The 22,799-nt window shown below is 46.5% G+C and overlaps 2 protein-coding genes and 1 pseudogene across 5 annotated transcripts in view; 1 reads left to right on the top strand and 2 right to left on the bottom strand.

Annotated features, from left to right (window-relative positions):
* Lpin1 (lipin 1) overlaps nucleotides 1-1,643 on the bottom strand; it is a 123,092-nt gene extending 121,449 nt beyond the window's left edge. For both annotated transcript variants that reach the window (XM_074049193.1, XM_074049195.1), the window contains exon 1: nucleotides 1,457-1,643. In XM_074049193.1, the coding sequence (XP_073905294.1) occupies nucleotides 1,457-1,537 (81 nt within the window). In that variant the 5' untranslated portion in view covers nucleotides 1,538-1,643. The remainder of the gene's footprint in view (nucleotides 1-1,456) is intronic.
* Nucleotides 1,644-8,611: 6,968 nt separating this feature from the next.
* LOC141415345 (small nucleolar RNA U13) lies at nucleotides 8,612-8,708 on the bottom strand (annotated as a pseudogene).
* Nucleotides 8,709-10,514: 1,806 nt separating this feature from the next.
* On the top strand, nucleotides 10,515-21,586 carry Ntsr2 (neurotensin receptor 2). 3 transcript variants are annotated; one of them, XM_020180576.2, is made up of 4 exons: nucleotides 10,515-11,185; nucleotides 17,953-18,226; nucleotides 19,834-19,924; nucleotides 21,031-21,586. In XM_020180576.2, the coding sequence occupies exons 1-4, from the start codon at nucleotides 10,562-10,564 to the stop codon at nucleotides 21,290-21,292; spliced, it is 1,251 nt and encodes a 416-aa protein (XP_020036165.2). In that variant the 5' UTR covers nucleotides 10,515-10,561; the 3' UTR covers nucleotides 21,293-21,586. The 3 variants fall into 3 exon arrangements, with proteins under 3 accessions (XP_020036165.2, XP_073905290.1, XP_073905291.1); XM_074049189.1 differs by having other exon boundaries at nucleotides 20,946-21,312; XM_074049190.1 differs by lacking the exon at nucleotides 21,031-21,586 and adding an exon at nucleotides 20,610-20,907.
* Nucleotides 21,587-22,799: the final 1,213 nt, after the last annotated feature.

Below are 22,799 nucleotides of genomic sequence, written 5' to 3'. Positions count from 1 at the left end.
ACAAGGCCACGCTGGGCACCAGGGCACCTTGGCTCCTACCTGCATCTTTCACACACACTCCTCCCTGGTGACTGTGAGCAAGTCCCAGCTTCACAGCTTCATTCCCTTGTTCGGCTGTCAGATGGGAAGAGTGATGTGGTATTGCCCACCACGTCTCAAGGCCACGGAGAGTGTCAGTTACTACAGTGGATGTGACATGTCCTGTGGGCATCTGGCCTTGCTCACATTCAGGAGAAGAGCAAGTCTCAGTTGGCGCCAGGCAAGGATGTGGACTATATTTCACAGACTTTCCAGGAGGGGAACAAACAAAGCCATTTTAATACCGACTAACCACAAAAAGGCTCTATTTAATCCATGTGGGCGTCATTCATGGGAACAGCAGTTGGGAGGAGGGGTCCCACTCCTGGCCTCAGCATCTAGAGGGAAGTCAGTGAGGGTCCTAAGGTCACTCCTCTATGAACATTGATCCATTCAGGTAATACCTGCCCCAAGGGCCAAGCAAATGTGGGAGCAGAAGAAGTGGGGCAGAACCCAGGTCCCCTTCCTCCACTGGCCCCCTTCCTTGCATTGTAGACGGAGCTTCACCCTGCCCCCTCAGCAGGGCTGCCTGCCTCTGAGGAAAAGCAGCTGCCTTGAGGGCAAAGCTAAGCAAAGTGACAGGCAACAGGTGCTTTGGGGACCAGCAGCCAGGCTACTTCCCCAAGATGCAGAACCCCGGCCGCTTTCTTCTCTGATACTCGCATGAACCTCTCTGTGTGCTGCCCTAGGCTTTTGTAGCCAAGAGCAGAGCAGAGCTTCACAGTGTGTCTAGGAGGCACCATTGGGGTGGGGTGGTACATGATCCTCAGTGCCAACGCTTTGGCCTTTGGAGGAACAGCACGGTACCAAATTCTAGTCCACATTCTTTGCTCCATACTTGCTGCCACTTAGGGGACTGAACCCCTCTCCTGCTATGGGGATTTTAGTGAAAATAACCACTTTTGAACAGCCTCCCTTTTCCTTGGGTATCTTTGATGAGGTCTAAAACAAGCACTGAAGAGAGCCACTGGCGTCACAGTCCAGCAGAGGCCTATGTCACATACGTATATAATTGGAGCCACAGCTGGTAAATTATGGAGAAGGAACAGAAACTTCTGTGCACCTGCCTCCTTCCCTGATGAGGTAGAATTCTCAAGTCACCCAGAACCAAAGCAGTCACCAAGCATTTTCCATTTAGGGCAAAGAAAACAGCCTTTAATTCTTGAATAAGTGCTAACCTCCCTAATCACACAGCCCCGAGAACAGGAGCTCTGAGGAGTGAGCTATCTGTCACTTGTCTGGAAAATGTAAAGGTAGTATGCTCCTGAAAGACCCTCATGGCATATGACCCCATGGTCCAATCAGCACCTGGCAGCTGAGGGTGGCAGAAGAAAGAGCAGCAGCCCTGTGTGCAGATGGCCACCCAGCCTGCCCTTACCCATGACCACGCTGAGTCCGGGGAGCTCTTGCTCTGCGTTGCCTCCCAGTTGGTGCTGCAGGTGCTGTCCTGCTTTGCCATGGCTGGGTCTGTGGGGTGCGACAACTTCCTCCCCCAGAGTCAGGAGAGAAATGTCCCTTAGAGGCAACACCAGCTCAGATACTGGGAGACTGGGCCCAGTGACACTGGAGCCCAGGGCAGGCGGTGCTTCCCTTTACACCAGACCTGGAGCCTGGGCCAAGTCACAAGGCTAAGCAAAGAGCAGTGTTGAATTGCAAGTCCTCGCCCACCTGGGGCCTGGCTGACTGACAGCTCCCAGGATGCGAAGATTCCAGAGGATACCAGTTTCTGTCCATTTGTCAGGGGTACCTGGAAGAGGAACATGAACCCCAATGGCCCACCAGGCAGCTGGGCACTTGAAACTCACTGTGTCCCACTGCCACCTTCAGAAGGCCAGCTCAGTAGCAAGACCCAAAGACTCAAAAACTTTCAAAGGTAGCAAAGCCAAAGACAGAATGGAGATTCAAACCCATGTGTTGTTCCCCAGAGGAGATCTGATGGAAAGACATGTCAGTGGACAGACAACCCTACAGAGACGGGTGGTCCCAACCTCCCTCTGCAGGGAGAGGGGCTTTTTCAGCAATAACCCAGCCACTTCCTGCTCTGCCTCGAAGATAGCTCACTCTCTGTTGGTTGCTCTGCACAGTCTTGGCCTGGCCCAAGGTCAGGAGGGCAGGGTTCAATGCCAGCATTGCATTTCCCCACACAGTAACCCAGCTGCAGCCCTTCCCCAGAAGTCCCTCACCACTCTCACTGTATTTGTTCCCAGCCATGCCTCAATAGTTCTCCAGGTGCTAATACTTGGCACGCACTGGAAACTGCTAAGCACCAAGCAGCATGACTGTGCATGCTTTTCACAGCACTCCTCTAAGGTTACACACAGAAAACAGATGCTTAAAGAAATCGTCTTGGCTCACACAGTGGGAAGTGGGCAAAGCTGGCCAGGTGACCTCAGAGACTGTGCCCTTAAGCTAATTCTAAATCTCCAAGTCTCAGATTCTTCTGGGCTCAGGTAGACTGCAGCAAGGTAGGAGGGAGGAACACAGCTAAGGCGATTCAAGGGAGAGAGGCCAGGGGGAGAGAGGGTGTGTCTGCATAGCAGGGCCTGAGCCTTCACAATACTGCCATTGAGCATGCTGAAGGTGAGAGGAGGCTGGCAGAAGGACCGAGAGTTAGCAAAGGACGCATGGCAGCAGAAGCTGTCACCATGACAGCCTGAGTCAGGAGTCAGGCTCCCTGAGTTGACGTCCCTTGTGTTAGTCCTCCTCGTGTCTCTGCCGCCCATGAGGTCATGATGCCTTCTGATGTCTTCAGTTCTGCTCCTTAGCCCCTCCTTCACCTGAGCTCTCTGCTCTGCTCTTTCTCCTCCTCATTCCCTCCAGAGGGGCCCTGCCAGGACTCCCCCGATGGTGAGCATCAGTGACTTCCCCAGGTGCCATATCCAGCGGGTATGACAGGTCCATGCTCCACCCCTGGCCTCTGCCATCCTGGTCACTGACCACACTGCTGGCCACTCAGCACTGCCATCCCTGGCATTGCTTACCCCAGGAAGGACTAGTGGGCAGAGCTTCAGAGCTGGTATCCCCACTCCATGCCGGGGAGAAGCACCTACACTCTGAATGTCCCAAAAGGCCTTTATGTGCAAGGGAGAAACTGTCAGCCCTCTAGGACACCTACCAAGCTGGGCCACCACCATTCTTACTATTTTTAACTCACCCTGTGAAGATATTTTAGGAACCTCATGACAGAGCAGTGATAAGATTGTGAGGAGTTTTACCTGGCCAAGTTCAGCACTGGCCAGAGGTCTGCTGGAAGCACACTGCACACATTGACAGCAGTGCTAGGGACAGCATGACTATAGTCTCTGCAAACTCAAGAAGTCACACCCCCATAGTCAAGTGGGGCAGGGAAGGTGGCAGCAGGCTGCATCTTGGTCATGGTCCCCAGAGCTCTAAGCTCAGGCTGGGGATACATCACGCCTGTTGGCAGCATGTGTTGGAAGACACAGGGCAGACAGGGTGACATGCGTGCGGCTGCTAGGTCAGGCAGCTGGGAACCTGCACTGGTTTGAATGGTGTGCCAAGAAATGAGGAAGTGACCACTTACGGGCTCTGAGCCCAGCCCTGCTCACCAGAGCAGTGGGTTGGTGTGGGGTTAACCTCACAGCCAGGATCCGACTGGCTAGGCTCTCTGACTCTGCCCCATAGAAGTTGCCATCACTTAGGGTGAATCACTTCACCTCTGAGAGTCTTGGTTTCCTTATCTGGAAAAACAAAAGATAAAAATAGAGCCTTTCAAGCAAGGCATGCTGGTATAAGCTGTAATCCCAGCACTTGGGAGGCTGAGGGTAGGAGGATCACAGGCTCAAAGTCAGCCTGGGCTACATACTGAAACTCTGTCACAAAAATAAATAAATAAAACAACAAAAAGAAAATGAGGTAGGCTAGAATTAGGGACAGTTCAGGACTCATAAAAAAATTACATCTCGGATTAACCATGCTTTGACTCAGGGACCGCCCTCCCCATTCATTGTCTATTGGACGGGAATCACCTGGTTCCTCCCTTCTCCTGGATTAGCATGTATTTTAAAACATTTCAAGAAGCACACTCTCTCTGCATGCAGACTCCACCCGGGCCCCACCAGGCTCCCTTTTGTAATTCCCTTCCCTAACTTTTAATAAACTCCCTTTACGCCCATGTGTCCTGCTATGGATTCTTCCATATGGGACAAAGAATTTGGCAGTCTTCTGATCACAGACCAAACCAGCACCATTAACAAAAAAGATACTCTCTCTCATAAGGTTGAAGTCACACGGTGAAAGGCTAGGATGTGCCTGGCACGTGTTAGCCCTCAATAAATGGCATGGCTTGCGGTAACCTTGAGGTTGGCCTTGATGCACCATTATGCAGATACAAAAATAGAGTCTCTCTTATTTTGGGTCACCATCAACAGCAGGCTCTGTGACTTTTCCATTAAGCAAGACTATTGCTCATCCAGTGACCAGGCCAGGACCAAGCTGAATACTCCCCCAAACCTCCCCCCACCCCTGCCCCCACCCCAGCTGTCAAGAACCCACAGGAGGCTACCTTCCCCTGAACAAGAGCACTTTGTAGTTGCCTTTGTTAATTGTGGCTCCTGGTGGGCCGCCTTCCTGGCATGATTTCCTCCTCCAAGGCCAAGACCACTTCCAAGGCCCAGGCCAAACTGCCTCCTCCATTCAGAGTGATTTTCCCATCCTTTGACCCTTGAGGGAATGGGCGAGAGGCTGGGTCTGATGACTCGGAGCTCTTTCTAGGTGCTAAGTGCTTTTCTTACAAATGCCATTTCTAATTCACACAAAATTCTGATATCACTTCTCAGATGAGGAAACTGAGGGTCAGGAAGGCTGGCTGGACCAGGAAGGGGTGGAGCTTAGGCATAGGACTCACTGTCCACTCCCCATCATTCACACTTGGAGTGTGCTGGGGAAAGTTTGTGCCAATCAACCCAGGGTGGGAACATTTCATCATACTCGTTGACAGCACCATAGAAGCCCCTTCAGGATTTACTCATCTTTAGCATAGTTACAAGGTAAGCTGAGGCACAATACAGTTTTACAGAGTAAACTCTGCACGAACAGCAGTTCATGAATCAGGAAGCACCAAACTGAAAGTGGTTTGAAGCTCCCCCAAGAGAACCCAAAGGTTCTCTTTTAAGGCTTACCTTTTTTAAGGTGAGCCCAGAAAATACTTCATTGGTTACAGTTATACAGTTGCCTAATTGGTCCAGGACATTGGAAATTCCATAATTGTGTAAATATAGTTAAGTTAGTTTGCAGCTTCTGATTGGTTAAGATTTGTTTTTCTTTACTAGAGGCATTTATAAGAAATAGCCTAAGTTAAGATTTGTGTATGTTTGCAAATTGAGCAAGGTCAAGGTCACTCCCAAAGCCTAGCTGGACATAGTTTACATTAGAGTTCACTCTAGGTGTGTACATCCTAAGGGCTTTGACAAAATGAATAAACATGTATCTGATAGGCCAGGCACAGTGACTATAATTCTAATTACCTGGGAGGCAGCGATCGAGAGGATGGAGGTTCCAGGACAGCCTGCTCAAAAAGTTCTTGACAATCTGTCTCAACCAGTAGCTGGGCACAGTGCTGCATAACTCCATCCCAGCTACACAGGGAAGCACAAATAGGAGGATCACCGTCCAGGTCAGCCCGGGCACAAAGTGAGCTCTTATCTAGAAAATAACCAAAACAAAAAGGGCTGGCTCAGGAGGTTGGGCGCCTGCCCGGAAAGTAAGTGCATGACCCTGAGTTCAACTCCCAGTAAAGAAAAGAAACCAATATTATAGAGTAGTTCTAGGTTCACAGAAAAATTAAGCAGGAAGTACAGAGAATGTCATATACCTCTGTTCCCCCAAATGCACAGCCTCTCCACCCCCACTTCTCCTATCCACATCCCCCCATGAGAGCATCCCAGTCGTTACAATCAGTGAACCTACACAGACACATCATCGTCACCTAAAACCTGTAGTGTACACAAGGGTTCACTCTTGGTGTTGTAATTCTCAGGGTTTTGATAAATGTACAAAAATGTACCCAACATTTTAGAATCAGACAGAACAGTTTCAGTGCCCTAGAAACTCTTCTGCTTCCTCCCTCCCTCCTGATCGCTGGCGACCACTAGTCCTTCTGCTGTATTCTTGGTTCTGCCTTTTCCAAAATGCCATATGTTAGAATCATATAGGATGAGGTCTTTCCTGATTGGCTTCTTTCACTTAGTAATATGCATTTAAGTTTCCTCCATGTGTTTTCATGACCTGGTTGCTCATTTCTTTTTAGCACTGAACATAGACCATTGTCTGGATGTAACGTAGCTTATTTATCCACCTCCCTACTGAAGGACATCTTGGTTGCTTCTAAGTGTGGCAATTAGAATAAAGCTTCTATAAACATCCATGTGCAGGCTTTTATATGAACATAAATTTTGAGGTCATTTCTTGGTTGCTTCTAAGTGTGGCAATTAGAATAAAGCTTCTATAAACATCCATGTGCAGGCTTTTATATGAACATAAATTTTGAGGTCATTTGGATAAATATCAAGGAGGATGACTGCAGGACAGTTTGTGAGAAACTGCCAAACTGACATCCAAAGGACTGGATCATTTTTTCTTTCTTACTCCTTGCCTCCCTTCCTCCCTCCCTCCATCTCTCCCTCCCTCCCTTCTTTTCTTCCCTTATTTTGATGCTGAGGATCAAACTGAGGGCCTCACTCATGCTAGGCAAATACTCTACCACTGAACTATGGCCCCAGCCCCATTTTTCATTTTTAGTAGCAATCAATGGGTGTTCCTGTGGTTCCATATCCTCACCAGCATATGGTGGTGTCAGTGCTCGAGATTTTGGGCATTCTAATAGACATATCATGATCCTGTCTTAATTTGCATTTCCCTGGTGACATATAACATGGAGTATCTTTTCATATACTTATATGCCATTTGTATACCTTCTTTGTGACATAGGTCTTGGCCTATTCTTAAACCAGTCACTTGTTCTCTTTCTACTAAGTTTTAAGAGTTCTTTGTATATTCTAGATAAAGATCCTTTGTCAGATACATCTTTTACACATATTCTCTCCCAGACTGTGACCTGTCTTTTTTTCTCCTCATGGTATCTATCCCAGAGCAGAACTTTTTTTATTTCAGTGAAGTCAAGCTTATCGATTCCTCCTCTCATGGATTGTCCCTTTGGTGTTACATCAAAAAGTCATTGTCAGACGTAAGATAATCTAGGCTTTCTCCATGATACATTCTGGGAGTTTACATTTTACATTTGGGTCTGGGATTCATTTTGTGCTCATTTTTGTGAAGGGTGGAAGGTCTGTGTCTAGACTTGGCTTTTTGCGTGTGGATGTCCAATTGTTCTAGCACCATTTCTTGAAAAGAGTGTCTTTCTCCGTGGTATTGCCCTTGCTCCTCTGTCAAGGATAAGTTGATCACATTTGTGTGTCTATTTCTGGGCTCTTTCTTATGTTCTTTTGATCTATTTGATCTTTTTGAGATGTCTATACCATTACTATCAGTCTTAAAGTTGGATCATAACTTCCAATTTTGTTCCTCTCCTTCAGTCTCGTATTGGCTATTATGGGCCTTTTGCCAAACTTTACAACCAGCTTGTATCCACAAAATAACTTGCTGGGCTGAAATTTTGATTAGCATTGCATTGAATCTATACATAAGTTGAACAGAATTGACCTCTGGACAATACTGAGCCTCTTTATCCATGAACGTGGAATAGCTCTCCATTTATTTAGCTTTTCTTTGACTTCTTTAATCAGTTTTATAGCTTTCCTTATATAGATCTTGTCTATATTTTGTTGGATTTAAACCTAAGTATTTCACTTGGAGGCAGTCCTAATATAAATGATACTGTGTCTTAATTTAAAATTCCACCTGTTCATTGCTGGTATACAGGAAAACAATTGACTTTTGTATTATTAACCTTGTATTCTGAAGCCTTGGTATAATCACTTACTAATTCTATGAGGATTTTTGGTTGATTCTTTCAAATTTTTCAACATAGATAATCATGCCATCTATGAACAAAGACAGTTTTAGTTCTTCCTTCCCAATTTCTTGACATTTTATCATATTTTCTAGGCTTATCAGGTTAGCAAGCATTCCCAGTATAATGTTGAGAGGCAGTGGTGAAAAGGACCAGGTATCTCTCTGTTCCCCACTATCTTTCTGTTATTAATTTCAAGTTTAATGCCATGTGGTCTGAGAGAAGACACTGGGTGATTCCTGCTCTTGTAAATCTGTTAAGGCATGTTTTATGGCCCAGAATGTGCTCTACACTGATGAAAGTTTTACTTAAGCTGAAAAGGAATGTGTGCTCTGTGACTGCTGGATGGCATAGTTTATAGATGATAATTATATCTAGATGATTGGCAGTGCTATTAAGTTCAACTATGCCCTTGCTAATTTTCTGCATACTGGATCTGTTCTTTCTGATTCAGGAGTTTTAAAGTCTCCAAATATGTTCCTGGGTCCATCCATTTCCCCTTAGTTCTGTCAATTTTTGTCTCATAGCTTTTTTTCTTTTTCATGTCGGATGGGCCAATGTTGCAAAGAGGTCTGAGGGAGGCACATGTCATGCAATGGCGTAAACGCTCAATCATCACACTTGGGTACCAAAAGAGAATCGTTGCCTTGCGTAGTTTGATGCTCTGCTGTTAGGTACATATGCGTTAAGTATTGCTATATCTCCTTGAAGTATTGATCACTTTGATCTCTTTTCCTTTGGTAATGCCCTATTTTATCACTGAAAATTGACCTGCTAGAAATGTTCTCTTTTTGAAATTAACACAGCTACTCTTGATTTCTTTTTATTAGTTTTTGTGTGGTACACCTTTCTTCATCCCCTTACTTTAAATCTTTAAATCTTTCTATCTATCTATCATTATATATAAGTGGGTTTCTTATACACACAAACAGGTCCTGTTCTTTGATTCATGTTGACAATCTCTGTCTTTCAATTGGTATATTTAAACCACTGACTTTTACAGTGACTATTGATGTAGTTGTATTACTACCTACTATATTTGTAATTCTTTTGTATATTTTGCCCTTGTTCTTTTTCCTTCTTTGTCTTCCACATTTTTCCTGGTGTTCATGGTCCTATTCAGACATTTTATAAAACTCAATTTTTCTCCTTTCTTAACATGTCAGTAATTCTTCCTCTTCTCCTCCTTCTCCATCTCCTTCTGCTTCTTCTTCTAGTGGTTTTCCTACAGTTCGCAAGACACATTTACAATTAATCCATGTCCACTTTCAAAAACACCAACCCACTTCATGGTGGCGAAAGTACTTTACAGTAACAAAAAATTCCCAATTCCTCCATCCTGTCCCTTGTATCACTTGCTATCATTCATTTCATTGACAGATGGCCCTCAACTTACAGTAGTTTAACTTATGATTTTTCAACCTATCATTCTGAAAAAGCAACATGAATTCAGTAGAAACCAAACATGCCCAGGAATCCAGCCTTACTTACTGGTGAGTCCTAAAATTCTGGTGTAGCTAGCTATTCAATAAAGTCATTGAGTTGTTTCATTTTACTTACCCAGTCCCAAAAACCTTTCAGTACAGGAGCAGAACAAAAGTAAACTTAATTGTCTCACTTTCAATGCGGATATGGTTGTATACCCAGATGAAGATTAAACTAATTATAACCTATCCAAAACAACTGCAGAAGACAACAAAGTCAAGAGACCTGGGTCTAATTCCAACTCTGTCCCCAGTGAATGCTAAGCGTCCTCAAGGTGAGAGGACAAGGCCTCTAGAGGGCCTTCCTGCTCTACATGAGCTTAGAAAACAGAGCAGGGAAAAGTTTTAAAACAGGCTAAACACAAGCGTCTCACGTCTCCCTGCTCCATGAGAATGACATCTCAAAGGATGGGTGGAGCCCGGAGGTTGAATCTGTCAGTGATAAAGGCATTCCTGAGGGTTGGTGCAGCACGAAATAGCCACGAGCAAGAATAATGACGGTGGCCAAGCGCTGAAGCCTAGCCATCTTCCTCCAGCCATCTCAGGACTGCGCACACAAACAGCGCACATCACAAGGCAAGGCACAAGGCACCAGCTTCATGACTGTGTTTGCTAAAATCAGGAACCTGTGCACTAAGTCACTCATTTAACCTACACAGAAATTCTGCAGTGAAGATAGTATTTTTACATTGCATAAATAGCTTCAGAGAGGTTTAAAAAAAAAAAAAGCCCAAGTGCACACAGCTGGTAAGTGAAGACTGCCCGATTCACAGCCATCGGCTCCAACAGAAGTCCCCTTTCCATCAGCACGTGCTTCCTAGTTGAACCAAATGGAGAAGTGTGAACAGCACTAACAGGCTTGCGCTCTGGTCTTGCGTTTGCTCAGAAACACCCATCAGGGGAGTGTCTTCCCAGTTCTGAAGGTTCCCAGAGAGGGGGAGGCGCTAACCGGGCAGCTGGCCCAGGCTTTGGGCAGCGAGAGGGAGGGAGCGCAGGCCACGGGAGCGGGATGGAGATCAGCAGCCTGCGGCCCCCGAGGCCCAGTCCCAGCCCAGGGCTGAGCCTGGACGCCCGTCTGGGCGTGGACACGCGCCTGTGGGCCAAGGTGCTGTTCACCGCGCTCTACTCGCTTATCTTCGCTCTGGGCACTGCAGGCAATGCGCTGTCCGTGCACGTGGTGCTGAAGGCGCGGGCCGGCCGCCCCGGGCGCCTGCGCTACCACGTGCTCAGCCTGGCGCTTTCGGCGCTGCTGCTGCTGCTGGTCAGCGGGCCCATGGAGCTCTACAACTTCGTGTGGTTCCACTACCCCTGGGTCTTCGGCGACCTGGGCTGCCGAGGCTACTACTTCGTGCGCGAGCTGTGCGCCTACGCCACGGTGCTCAGCGTGGCCAGCCTGAGCGCCGAGCGCTGCCTGGCCGTGTGCCAGCCCTTGCGCGCCCGCAGCCTGCTCACGCCGCGCCGCACCCGGCGCCTGCTGTCGTTGGTCTGGGCCGCCTCGCTCGGCCTGGCCCTGCCCATGGCGGTCATCATGGGGCAGAAGCACGAGCTGCAGACTGCGGCCGGGGAGCCCGAGCCCGCCTCGCGCGTATGCACCGTGCTGGTGAGCCGCGCCACGCTCCAGGTGCTCATCCAGGTAAGGGAGTGGGTCTTCTGGGAGTCCGAAAGGACCAAAGCTGGGCTGAGCCAGGACCCCTTCTCGGCCCACGAGGACGTGGAAGATGTGGGAGGGTCCTCTGCGTGAGCACGTGGTGGTGCAAGAGGGCGCACTGAAAAGCACATCAGGACAGGTGGGGGACATGTAGGTGACTGGAGTGCCCCATCCTTAAGTGAAGCTCTTCTCATGCAGCTGAAGTCTTGTCTAGTACAGGTGGCAGGTCCCCTATAATAATCCCTTTCTTCCTCAGTGGCCCCCTGTATTGTCTCTAGGGGACCGAGGCAGGGATCCAAAAAGCCTCACTCACTGCCTTGCTTTTGAATTGGGAGAAATCAGGAGAACCCATGGGAACAGACAATGTGTTCCTGTTTCATGGGTTTTCCGTGGAGCGGCTCCTTCCCTGTTCAATCCAAGTGTTCCTTGAATAGGGGATTTTCCTCTAGGGACAAGGAGGCCAAATGTCCGATGAAGATTTATTTATTCGATTCTTTGTTTACAATTGATCTATGTTAAAAGGAATTTGGCATTTAAAACTCTATACCCTGTCTCTGAAACTAAAGAATTCAGCCATGGTGGAGGAGGAAAAGGCTGGTTTTAAGTCAGGGCTCTGGGTGTTGTAGATGATAGAAGCACAACTAGGAGAGACCAGGCAAGAGAAGGACCTGGAGCAACCCTGGGACCTCAGGTTAAAATCAGAGGCTCCCGGGCTCCCAGGAGTCCTCCCAACTGGATGCTGCGTTTGCATGTCCATGGCTAATGATCTCCCACACAGGTTTGTCAGTGTGGTGAGAGCATGGCGCCAGCATATTTAGATGACTTAACGTGCTCATGAGAAGGTGCTGGGGGCATAGCATAACATGTCTTCTGTAAGTTTTGCCCTTCTTCCCCTTCCCACTTGTTTTCCTGAGAGTTCATCTCTGACTTTCCTTCCCAGCCAGATACAGTGCCTGACTCACAGGAGGCCTAACCAGAGCTGCTGTCTATGGACTGTGCCCCTCTACTCTCTCCCTGACTTCCCTCCTGCCTCCTCCCCTCTCCCCTGCTCTGTTCACATCACCCACTCCTCCCTGCCTCTTCATGACTTCCTTCCCTTTCCCCACCCCTGGGTCTTTTCTGAAAACCTCTGCACCTTCTCTAGATTTATTTTTTAGAACATTTTATTTATTTATTTGATTAACTAATTTATTTATTTATTTTGCAGTAATGGGATTTGAACCCAGGGTCTACACCTTGAACCACTCCACCTTTATTATGAGACAATTATTTGTGATAGGGTCTCATAAACTATTTGCCCAGGCTGGCTTCAAACCTCGATCCTCCTGATTGCTGCCTCCTGAGTAGCTAGGATTACAGGCCACTGGCACCCAACTAAAACTTTATTTTATTTTCACTTGATATTGGCAGACTTTATTATTTTTTTAATTTGTAAACAATTTTATTAGGATAAATTTGGTGTATGGGGGGATTCAATGTGACAATTCGGAATAGGCTTACATTGTACATTGGTTAAATCACCTCTACCATCTCTCCCCATCAACCCCTTCCTGCCCTACTTAAAGCGATTGCAAGAGGTTTTGTTCTGTTTCATATATGAAGTCCGTCAACCATGTTCCCTCACTCTAATCTCCTTCGTTCACCCCCCCTTTTCCCACAAGTACCCCCCAACATGCACACACACTGTACCTACTTTATAGTCCTCTTTCATTATTAATATTTAAGTTGATCTTCATGGGGGGGTTCTCAATGTATCTGCACCTTAAGTATACTTTACTTTGGTCCATTCAACCCTTCTTTTGCTCTCTCTTACCCCTTAATCTCCTTCATTCACCTCCCCCCAGGACAAATACCCCCCCCCACACACACACACTGTACCTATTTTATAGTCCTGTCTTTCGTTATTAACATCTAAGTTGATGTTCAAAGGGATTTCTCTATGTATCCCCACTGTGAGCCTACTTTACTTTGAGCACCATTGCTCTTCTTTACCCCTTTCCTCCCACCCCCCATTTTTCAGAAGTTTTCAATATATATCCTTATATTCTCTACCTTCACAAATGTTTTATGATATTGTTGACGCTCTATCATTCCCTTTTCCTTTCCCTCCTTCCACGAGTTCCATAAGGTATTTCCACTGTTACAAACATGTTCTACATCTGAGTTTATATATGATCATGCTTGTTTTAGTGTACATGTTTATCTTTTGGATCTATCTTCCATGTATGAGAGAAAACATGCAGCCTTCATCTTTCTGAACCTGACTTACTTCACTTCACATGGTATCTTCCAGTTGCATCCATTTACCTTCAAACCACATGCTGTTATTATTCCTTATGGCTGAGTAAAACTCGACCATGTATATATACCACATTTTCCTGATCCATTCATCAGTTGTAGGGCATCTGGGTTGTTTCCATGGCTTGGCTATTGTGAATAGTGCTGCAATAAACATGGGTGTGCCAATGTCTCTATTGTATGCTGATTAACATTCCTTTAGTTATATACCCAGGAGCAGTATCACTGGACCATATGGGAGTTCTACTTTTATCTCCATACTGCTTTCCATAATGGTTGTACTAATTTGCATTCCCACCAACAATGTATAAGGGTTCTTTATTTCACTGCATCCTCCCCAGCATTTGTTATTGTTTTTGCTCTTTTTTTTTTTTTGTGGTACTGGGGCTTGAACTCAGGGCCTACACCTTGAGCCACTCCACCAGCCTTTTTTGTGTGTGTAATGGGATTTTGAGATAGGGTCTCTCAAACTATTTGCCTGGGCTGGCTTTGAACTGCAGTCCTTTGATCTCTGCCTCCTGAGTAGCTAGGATTATAGGCATGAGCCACTGCTGTCCAGCAGTGATAGAAGATAGCCATTCTAACTGGTGTGAGATGAAATCTTAGTGTAGTTTTGATTTGCATTTCTTTTATAGTCAGGGAAGTTGAACACTTCTTCATGTATTTACTGGCCATCTGTACCTCTTCCTTTGAAAAAAACCTTTTTGTTTTTAATCCAGGTTGCACATGTACGCTTTTAAAAATGCAGAGGCATTGCTGTTTGAGCCCATGGGCTTGGGAGTAAAGGGATATGGGAGTGCTGTTAACATGAGCAACCCACAGTAGCTGTCCCTGTGGCCTCCCAAGCAGCAGTGGGAAGGACCAGCTGAAAGAACGCCCATAGGCCCTTCCCTCCCACGGAAGTCTCCACTGAGCTCCTCCCACTCTGGCCCACTGCCCCTTGGTACCTTGGATCTGTTGGGTGGCAGTGTGTTCCTCTTGTCCCACTGATCTAGTGCCACTGCTTCTGGTAGATACTGTGGGACCCCCACGGCTGCTGCTGCCTTCAAGCAACCTTCTGACCTGGTTCCCCAGCCACTCAGGCTGTGACAGTGGGCTGTGACTTCATGTATTTATCTATTTAGGTACTGGGGTTTGAACTCAGGGCCTTGTGCTCGCTAGGCAGGCACTCTACCACTTAGGAACCACACCCCTCAGCCCTTAAGACTATGACTTTGAAGTGAGGTGTCCAGTGAGTGGGAGCCATCACTTGGGGTCATGTCTCCAGAGCCGAGAGGAAAGTAACCTGACCTCTAACTCCCTTTCCCTTTCAAGTGTTTCTGCCTCGTGCCAATAGAGAACATGGCATCTGCATGACCTTGGACCTGCCATGTACTGCCACATTGCTACTAACAGAAGCAAGAAGCCAGCTCATTTACCTTAGGGCAAAGGGAAGTCATTTTTCATCAGATCCTGGGTGGGATTCACTGCTTTCTGTTAACTGAATGTAGCACAGGAATATGGAACCAGCCAATATCTTTCTTATGGGTGAAGGTCCTGAGCAAAGAAGAGTCAAACTTTCTGATCTAGGCTTTGCTGAGATTTTTCATTTGCCTTTGAGACCTTTGGTAGATCCGGATCCAGCAGCTATAACATTCTTGCTGTGCAGCCCAGAGCTGCTCACTGGAGCAAGGCACTATCCCCAAACCACTGAGAGATGGGTTACAGAGTGTGTATTTGCACAACTACCAATGTCAGCATTTATTATAATGACAATGAGTAATCTTTAGCCCCATGCCAAGCTAGACAGAGGATCCAGTTTAATGGGATTTTATGCATATTTAACAGAGAATTCTGAACATTCAACATTAATGAAGGATTTCAGAAGAAATTCAGGTGCCAACTGTAGCTTTACAACATGGAAAGACAGGTTAAAACAAACCCAAAGAAAGCACTCTGCTTGCTTCAGAAGGCCCTATAAACAGAATCACCTCAGAACTGGCCAGGCAGGATCCTTCATTTTTAGGAGATCACTTCCTGTAACATTTTTGAAGATTGTCAGATTTCATACCCAAACCTGGACCTGGTGATAAAGGAGAGAAAAAACAAAGAGCTGAAATCCAAGTGGCAGGTATTGTAATTGATATATATACATAAACCTGTTTGGCTCCTCAGCAAACTGAAATGATTGTCACTGAGAGACAATCAAACCGTGATTGTCATCAAACCATGAATGACAACTCCTTAGAAAGGCACAGTGCCCAGTTCAGATATTTTATACTTATTTTAAAGTACAGAACTTAAATATTTTCTTAAAATATTGTCTAGTTTTTTTTAAATTAGTTTGTGAAGGGAAAGAAGTAAGAGAACCTTAGAATTGAAAAGGAAAAAAAATCTAGAACACATATATTTTGGATTTGTAAAATTCAACATTTACAAGACAGGATGTCATGTAATAAACTTGTTTTTCCTAAGGACAAGAATATCAAGGGCTGAGGATGAGCCTGTGTGGTGGAGTGTGTGCACAGCACGTGGGAGGTCTCAGGTTCAGCCCCAGCTCCCCACACACACCCTAAACAGTAAATCAAGGCTTGTAACGTCCAGTACTAGCCCTTTCTCGTGCTCTTTTTTAACAGAGAACAGCACATCTACATTGGGCTCTTGCTGTTCTTATTCCTAAAGAACCTGCTTGCTTGACTTCTCAGCTTTAAATTGAATCCGCTGTCCTCTACCTGTGGCACGAGTCCTGTGCTCGCTCACGTTCCTGTCCCTCACCCACACTGTCATTGTATTTCCCAAGATTTACGGTCAGCGTTTATAGAACTGTGCCTATGTAAAAGTTCTTCACAGATGAGCCAGGTTGTACATTTTTACTGTATTTTTGTCCCAATGCAACCTTTGTTTTCCTTGAAGTTACGAACGTGGGTCTCTTCTTTCATTTGCTTAGTATTCTATGAGCTCTTTTCTAGTTCATTTTCAAGTTCTTTACTAGCAGCATTAGTGACATTTCGGTATGTTCAGACTCACCACATAGCCTACAAATGTCAGCTTTTACTTCTGTTTTTTTTTTTAAACTGGGCGTACATTGTGACGTTCACCAAAGCACTTACAATATATCATAGTTGAACTCACCCCTCCATCATTCTCCTTTATCCTCCTCCCCCATTCCTGGAACAGTTTCAACAGATTTCATTTTTCCATTTTCATACATGACTACATAATATTCCACCACATTCACCTTCCTTCACCCTTTCCTTATGTCCTCCCCTCCCACTGGTGCCAAGTCCCCTGCACAGGACCTGTTTTACTTGTCTGTTCTCCATTTTTGAAAAAAGACATTTTTGTTTGAATAAGATAGCTATACAGGGTTTTGCTGTGACCTTTCCATGTGTAAATGTATTATAACCCAAATTGGTTCATCTCCTCTATTTTTCTCCTTTCTACCTTAGTCCCCTTCTTATGATGATTTCAACAGGTTTTAAAATTCTATATTTATTCTTGTATAGGAAGTACATCAACCATATTCACCTTCTTAGTTTCCTTCTTTTCAGTCTCCCCAGGAGTCCCTCCTCTCCTTCTCCAATTCTACTTGTTGCAATTCAGGCTACTGCACAGGGCTCTTCCATTGCTCCTTGGCTCCTCTGATGGATGCCCTGATTTTGAACCCCCAGATCTCCCTCTATATTGGTTTCTAACCTTATTTTGATCAAACATATGTTCTGTAGCCTCCTGAGACCTGAGAAAAAACCTACAGAAGGCAAAAATAAAAATTGATAATTTGCAGGTCAGAAACTGTTTTCTTTTATTCTCACGGCATAAGGTGAAATCATTTTCCCACAAATTGTGAAGCATTCCTCATTATTTTCTAGCTTCCATCATTGACTTAAGAAGTCAGTGTCATTTTAATTCCCACCCTTTCTATGTTTTATCTCTTAGAAGGCTTTCTAGATCCTCTATCCCCTGATGCTAAAAATCCTGAGAACAAGCCACAGTTTGGCTCCATTTCCAGCCATTGTTCTAGGCACTCAGGCAGCCTTTCAATCTAAAGCTCAAATCCCTCAATTCTAAGAAAACTTTCTTAAATGTGGGGTTTTCCCATAATCCACTCCACTATCTTCTCTATTCCTTTTCCTTTCTAAAATCCCTTTTTTTTTTCTTTAACTGATAATGAGCATTCTAAACTAATTCCAGATGTTCTTACATTTTCTACTTTCATTGCTGTCTGGACTTTCTAATTCTTTCCTCAGCCTTATCTTCTAGCCCTTTTGTTTTGAGACAGGATCTTGCTATGTAGTCCAGGCTGACCTGGAACTTGCCTCCTGAGTGTGGGATCACAGGCATATGCTACCATGCCCAGCTCCTCTAGTCCTTCTGTTCCCCACTTCTGATGCAATTCTGGGCCTGGAGTAGAGTCTTATGATCACAGTCACAGGTCCATAGTGCTGTCACCAAGACTCTTGGAATTACCTCCACAGGTGAACGTGCTGGTGTCCTTCGTGCTCCCTTTGGCTCTAACTGCTTTCCTGAACGGGGTCACCGTGAACCACCTGATGGCCCTCTCCTCCCAGGTGCTATCACCTTCTGCTCCAGGCAACTCCATTCCCAGCCGCCTGGAGCTACTGAGTGAGGAGGGTCTCCTGGGCTTCATCGCATGGAGGAAGACCCTCTCCCTAGGGGGCCAGGCAAGCTTGGTGAGACACAAGGATGCCAGCCGGATCCACAGCCTCCAGCACAGCGTCCGGGTTCTCAGTTAAGTCCTCTGTCACACTGCCCTAAGGGAGAGGGCCCAGCTGCTAGGGCTGCCTCCACTAGTCCTTGGCCAAGTGACCTTAGCAAGTTACTATCTCTCTCTAGGCCTCCTTTTTCTTGTCACAGGGGAGCTGTATACTCAACAAAAGGTTTTCCACAAAGGCACAGTGGAATAGCTAGAGGAAAGAATGGGAATTCTGTTGGTGGAATTCCAGATCTGCACCAAGGAGCCAGACACACAGACAAGCAGAGACCTGGCTGAATTTTAGGAAGTCAGGCTATGTGGATTAGGACCAGAGGCAGCTGCAGTGAAGGCCTTAGAATTGTAAACTCTCAGACTGGCTGGGTCCCCAAATCCAGTTTCCCATCAATTCTCCCCTTTCCTCCCTACAACACTGATTTGTTTGCTTGCTTGTTTTTGCAAAGATCAAGGACAATTTGGTCTTGTAAGAAAAACCTCAAACACCACAGGAAAGCAGTCCTCTCCAAGTATCTGCTACGCCCCAGGCACTAGCTCGGATCTGGGAGGACTGGGAGGCAGATCTGTGCTCTCAGCACTGTCAAGGTCTAGTGCATGGATGGAGGTCTGAGGACTTAGTGCGATGCAGTGTGACAAGTAGCACTAAGTCAGCACATGGTGGTACTGAATTTCATTTTATAGCAACAGGCCACTGTCGAAGGGTCAATGTCCAGGAGTGACAGAAGATTGGAGATTTATTGCCTCGGCAGCTCTTTGGAGGATGGGCCAAACTTTGGTGTGCTTCCAGACTTTAGTGTGGGTAAAAATGATCCAGAATTGTAACTGTAAAACACAGACTGTGGAACCCTAGCCAGAGATTCTGACTCAGTAGGTCTGGAGTGCGCCCAAGATTCTGCGTTTTTACTGGGCTAGTAGTTGACATTGTTGCTCAAGGGGCCACACCGTCCCTAGAATGGGTTGGCAGGTTGGGGAAGGGTTAGGGCAGGAGAAGGTAGGGGTGAAAGGTTAGGAGCCAGTTGTCTGAGTCCAATGGAAAGAAGACAGGAGCCTTGTGGAGCAGTAGCAGTGGGGATGAGGAAGGAATGCAGAGGAGGGATGAGAAGGAACTCCTAAGTAGGTGTGATATAGGAGGGAATAGAAAAAAAAAGTATCTTTAGTTTGTGATTTGAGTGTGGAATGGATGGTGGTGCCATCAATCCATCAGAACAAGGAGTAAAGCAGGGAGAGATTTGGCAAGACAGGAAAGACACTTATGTATATGCAGTTAGACAACCAGGTGGGGCTGTCTATCTGTCCCTGAGTAGGGAGTGTATTCCAGTGACTGACAGGTTTGCTGGAAGCACGTTGTATCTAGGTCGTGGATGAAGTGGACAGTGCCCCCAGAGGACTGGGTAGAGCAAGGTTTGATGTCAGGTGCAGATGGGGATGTATGAGATAACCTCAAAGGTCTCGTCCCACCCTTTGGCTCCAAGACCAAGTCACAGGAAGTGCTGTTACCACGCTGGCCATCTTCCTCTCTTGCTCCCTTGGAGGAGGCAGAACTGAGAATGTATCTGCTTTCTGTCATCCTCCCTCTCTCTTTCTGTCTCTCTCTCCTCCCTCCCTCCCTCTTTCTCCCTTCCTGCAGGAGCCATTGTGGCCGTGTACGTCATCTGCTGGCTGCCGTACCATGTCCGCAGACTCATGTACTGCTACGTCTCTGATGATGGTTGGACTGAGTAAGTATGATGAGCAGGCCTGGCCATGGACAGAGGCCCACTAGGCTCGCCCTAGTGGGTTCTCCATTGCTCTCCAGAGGGGCTCTCAGTTGCCAGGCCCTCTGTCCAGCTAGTCCTGTCCAGTTTGAATTCTCAAAATCTCCCAGCTGGGGATGGGGAACAGAGTATTCTCTTAGAAACATCTCTGATATGGTAAGGCCCATGTCAGGGCTATGGGCACCCTGACTCCCAGATGGAGAAAAGCCTTCAGTGCTAGAGAGTGGGGCAAAGGCTATGTTATTCCAAAGAGAGGGAGAACACCTCAAGATGTGGCTGAGACCAAGACATACACCCCTTGACAGAGACCGTTCATTCTCTTCTTTTTGGAGATCACTACGCCCCTATCGTAAGGAGAAGGCAAGTATCCAGCAGAGGACAGATTCCACATCGCCTCAAAGAACACAGCTGTGTCAATGGTGGCGTCCTTCTCAGGACCTGCCATTACCCCTTACATGCACGTGTGCATATGTGTGGTCATGCCAAACCCTGACCACTCCAGACAGTCTCTGAAACAAAGATGGGGCTTCTCAGAAAGACTTTTGCTCCTTTTTCTTTTTAGTAGTACTGGGGTTTGAACTCAGAGTCTCACACTTGCTAGACAAACATTTTACCATTTAAGCCACACCCCCAACCCTTTTTGCTTTAGTTTGTTTTCAGATAGTGTCTTGCATTTTTGCCTGGGTCAGCCTTGAATTGTGGGTGATCCTCCTAACTCTGCTTCCTGAGTAGCTGGAACTACAGGCATGAGTCACCACACCCAGCCCATAGACTTTCACTTCTTAGTGAAGCCTCATCTGCTTGACCATACCCTGCAGCATCTCAGTGGCCTGGATAGATGGACCCTGTCATCAGCATGTGTTGCCTTCGCTGTGTAGGTGATTGGAAACCACAGCTAGGGATGGCAAATATCAGCAAGAGCACCAGATGGTGAGAGAGCTTTTGCTGAATTCCCATCGTGCTTCCTTCCTCACCTGTCCTACAGGAGAGTCAGGCATTCTGCAGCAGGAAGGGGCCGCACTGTGAGGAGCCAACAGTCCTCTAACCAGGCCTCTGGGTTTCCCTTCCAGTGCACTCTACGATTTCTATCACTACTTCTACATGGTGACCAACACACTCTTCTATGTCAGCTCAGCAGTGACCCCTGTCCTGTACAATGTTGTGTCCTCCTCCTTCAGAAAGCTCTTCCTGGAAGCCCTCAGCTCCCTGTGTCGTGAGCACCACCCCAGGGCACCATTATCCCTGGAAGCCCCAGAGCCTGTCCCTAATGGATACAGCTTCAGGCTTTGGGGAGTCCCCAGAAACCCTGACCTGGATGAAATACAAGAATGACCCATGCAAACAAGGTGACTGACTTCTTAGAACCTGCATCTGAGACGACCCAGTCGTTACTAACTAATCATCCAAGCTTTGCAGCTAGGGGGACTTCCACTGACCCAGTGCAACCACTTACCAGCCAGCACCTGCAGGCAAGTCATGTAACACCACCTGGCCTTGGTTTGCCATCTGTGTAATAAAGATAAAGAATAGGATCCACCTTGTAGTGTTTGTTGGCTAAGGCCAAAGTGCTTAGCACTGTACATGAGCAGTACCCAATAAAATTTAGCTGGTGCTGTTTGGTTGTAATTGTTGTTGCGTGGTTATTTCTGCTGCTTTTCTGCTACCCTGGGAGCCTGCCATATTGGTAGTTTTATGCTCATAGGGTTTGGATTCAGAAGTCCTACAAGTTTCTACAAATGACAAACCAGCAGTGCCCCAAACGCTGCTAAATGGTGGTATCACCTAGTCTGCCAGTTGAGGACAGTTGTCCACACTGATAGGAGTATTCTGTAGGCTCCAGAAAGCTGGTGGGCAGCCATCCTGGCTTTTCCATAGTCTCTGGCCTATGTGACACCTGACCTTCAGTGGCCAGGGCAGTTGGTGGATAGATGGCTGTGTGGCTGACCAGGCAACTGCCACAGAGCACACGGTCCAGACTCACTCTGACCAGCACGGCATTGCACAAGAAGTGTAGCCGCATTCTTTTCACCAGGGCAGGCCCAGTCTGTGTCACTGTAAGCCTCCGACCCAGGACTGCCACACAGGGCCAGGCCCCACTTCATATGGCTGCTGAGGGTGGTACACAGAATCTTACATTGTTTCTGAAAACTACAAGTGAAAAACAAAAATGTTGTTCAAAGTAATGAAAGGAAAGAATCTCTTGGGGGTGGGGGTGCAGCTTTATGGTAGAGCACTTACCTAGTATGTGTGAGGCCTTGGGTTCAATTCCAACAGCAGCACCACCACAAAAAGAGAGAGAGAAAGAAAAGGGGCGGGAAGGAAGGAAGAAAGGAAGGATTTGTCATGGTCCTACCATGCAGATAACTATTATCTTTTGAAAAAATAGTAAACAAATTTAGTTAATTTAAAGGAATGCTATAGGCTCCCAAATGGAGATTGTAATTCTGTATTTAAATTTTAAGCTATTTATTTGTGTGGTGGTTCATTTGAGTGCTTGTTGTCTTGTCAAGATCAAGCATCCATCGAAGTATCAATTGTATCAGACTTAGTCTCAGAGCCCCAATGAGATCAATGTGTATCTGAATTCTAGGAAGCTGTGGCCAAACTCTGAAAGACGGAGCAAGCATGGCCCAGCTGGATCAGTTTCTTATGGCTGCCATAACAGAGTGACACAAACCATGTGGCTTAAAACAGGCCACAGTTACAGTTACTCTCTCACCATTCCAGAGGCTACAGATCTGAAATCCAGTCATTGGCTCTCCAAAACCTCTGGGAGGATCCTTCCTTGCTTCTTCTAGTTTCTGACAGGCAAACCTTGGTGTTCCATTCTTGTGGTTCC

The sequence above is a fragment of the Castor canadensis genome, chromosome 12 (genome assembly GCF_047511655.1).
Source record: "Castor canadensis chromosome 12, mCasCan1.hap1v2, whole genome shotgun sequence".
Lineage (NCBI taxonomy): Eukaryota > Metazoa > Chordata > Mammalia > Rodentia > Castoridae > Castor > Castor canadensis.
The sequence above is the reverse complement of the archived record's forward strand: the minus strand, read 5'-3'. Positions and strand labels throughout refer to the sequence as shown.